General features: G+C 40.4%; 1 protein-coding gene across 1 annotated transcript in view; it reads right to left on the bottom strand.

Annotated features, from left to right (window-relative positions):
- Positions 1 to 1,181: 1,181 nt before the first annotated feature.
- The window catches only part of LOC102851100 (glycophorin-C-like), a 6,035-nt gene continuing 5,574 nt past the window's right edge, over positions 1,182 to 1,642 (bottom strand). Inside the window, exon 3 of the mRNA XM_006885744.1 lies at positions 1,182 to 1,378. Coding sequence (XP_006885806.1) covers positions 1,182 to 1,378 — 197 coding nt within the window. The remainder of the gene's footprint in view (positions 1,379 to 1,642) is intronic.

The following is a 1,642-nucleotide window of genomic DNA, read 5'->3' as shown; positions in this document are numbered from 1 at the left end:
CCATGATTATTACGGTTTGGACTTTTTTGATCCACAGGGTTTTAATGGGCTGTTTTGTTGGAAGTAGAATCCCAGGGCTTTCTTCCATGTCTAGTGCAAGCAGTGAATAATACGCTTAGTTGCTAATAAAAACATTTGAATTTAGAGTTTATCCTCAGATGCTTTGAAAGAAAACCCCAGTGATATGAAGCTTCTGGTATTCTGAAGAATCAGCTATTGAAAATCATGTAGTGATTCTAGGACCAGGTAATTGGTTATAGAGCCAGGATTTAAACCAGTGTGTGCTCAAAATTCTTGGTGCAATTGTTAGTATTATTAATAAGCATGTTTCACTAAAGTTAATGTACATCAAGAAGGATGGTATTTGCTCATATTTTCTCAAATGAGACTATTTTACACAATACTATTCATTATAGATCAATGCCTCATCTAGTAGCATGACCATTTGGCCATTATCTTTTTTGTTGTTTTTTTTTATTTTTAAAATTTTATTTAAGTATTTACAAATAAATTGATTTTTCACTAATATAAATTTTGTTTTATAATGATGAAATCATAAGTTCATTTGCTAATTCATACACATGACACTCTCTCTCTGAAGCCACCAAAAAAAAGTTGTGGAGGCTCTGGGCTGGAAGAGGAATCTCTCAGGTCCATTCCCTCTTTATCAGAAAAGACACAATTACCAGTGAAGAGTAGGAACTAAATGGACTTCCTCTCTCTCTTCATGAACAAAAGTGATGCTGTTTTACATTTAAAATTTATTTCCAATAGTTCTTCTGGAACAAGGGGAAACAAAGATGCTTTTAGCTCTGGCACCGCCTGTTTCCCAAATATTAAGAACAGATCTTTGAGGCTATTGCCTTCAGTCAGCATATGGATGACTCCCTTCATTTCTCTCCCAATCCCCAAATCCACCCAGCCACCATGCCATCACATGATGATTTAATGAATCCTTCAGGACCTAGATGTCCTTGCTCTCTGGCAGAGCCAAGGAAGGCCGTACAATGGGTGTGTCTGCTGGGTGTGTCTTCTCTCCACTCTTGGCAGATGCTTCAGATTCTAAGACAGCACCTATTTTGGGAGGGTGGATGCTCCATAGTCAGTCTGTGATGGGAATAAGGGTGCATCTTTGCTCATGGAGTTGAAACAGGACGGGAAAGGACAAGGCCTGGTGCCCCTCAGATAAAGTACTCCTTTCTGCTGCTGTCACCAGTATCCTGGAGGGCAGGATCATCCTGCAGGGCCACATCTGCACTCTCAGCAAACTCTGTACCCTTGGCCTCATTGGTGTGGTATGTGCCCTTGTGCCGGTACATGTAGTGTAGCATGACAAGGAGGAGGCAGAACAGGACGAAGGATACAGCAATGATCACACCTGTGGGCAGTAAGAAATATATAGATCTGTATGAAGCATGCAGCCTAGTTGGTTGGAATTAAGGTCAAGACCCACAAAGTTTATGCTAAGAACAGACAAACTTCAGCACCGGGTGTGGAATTCATTCTCTCCTCACTAGTATTTCTGTCTAGTGTGTCCTCCCTATCTAAACTTATCTGATTCTGTCCCTACTGTTTCTATCTACTTCACTTCTTTTCTTTCTTCCTTTTCCTTCCTTCCTTCCTTCCTTCCTTCCTTCCTTCC

This window comes from Elephantulus edwardii, unplaced genomic scaffold (assembly GCF_000299155.1).
Source record: "Elephantulus edwardii isolate Elephantulus edwardi_28Jun2011 unplaced genomic scaffold, EleEdw1.0 scaffold00044, whole genome shotgun sequence".
Lineage (NCBI taxonomy): Eukaryota > Metazoa > Chordata > Mammalia > Macroscelidea > Macroscelididae > Elephantulus > Elephantulus edwardii.
Note: the sequence above shows the minus strand (reverse complement) of the source record. Positions and strands in the feature narration are given on the sequence as shown.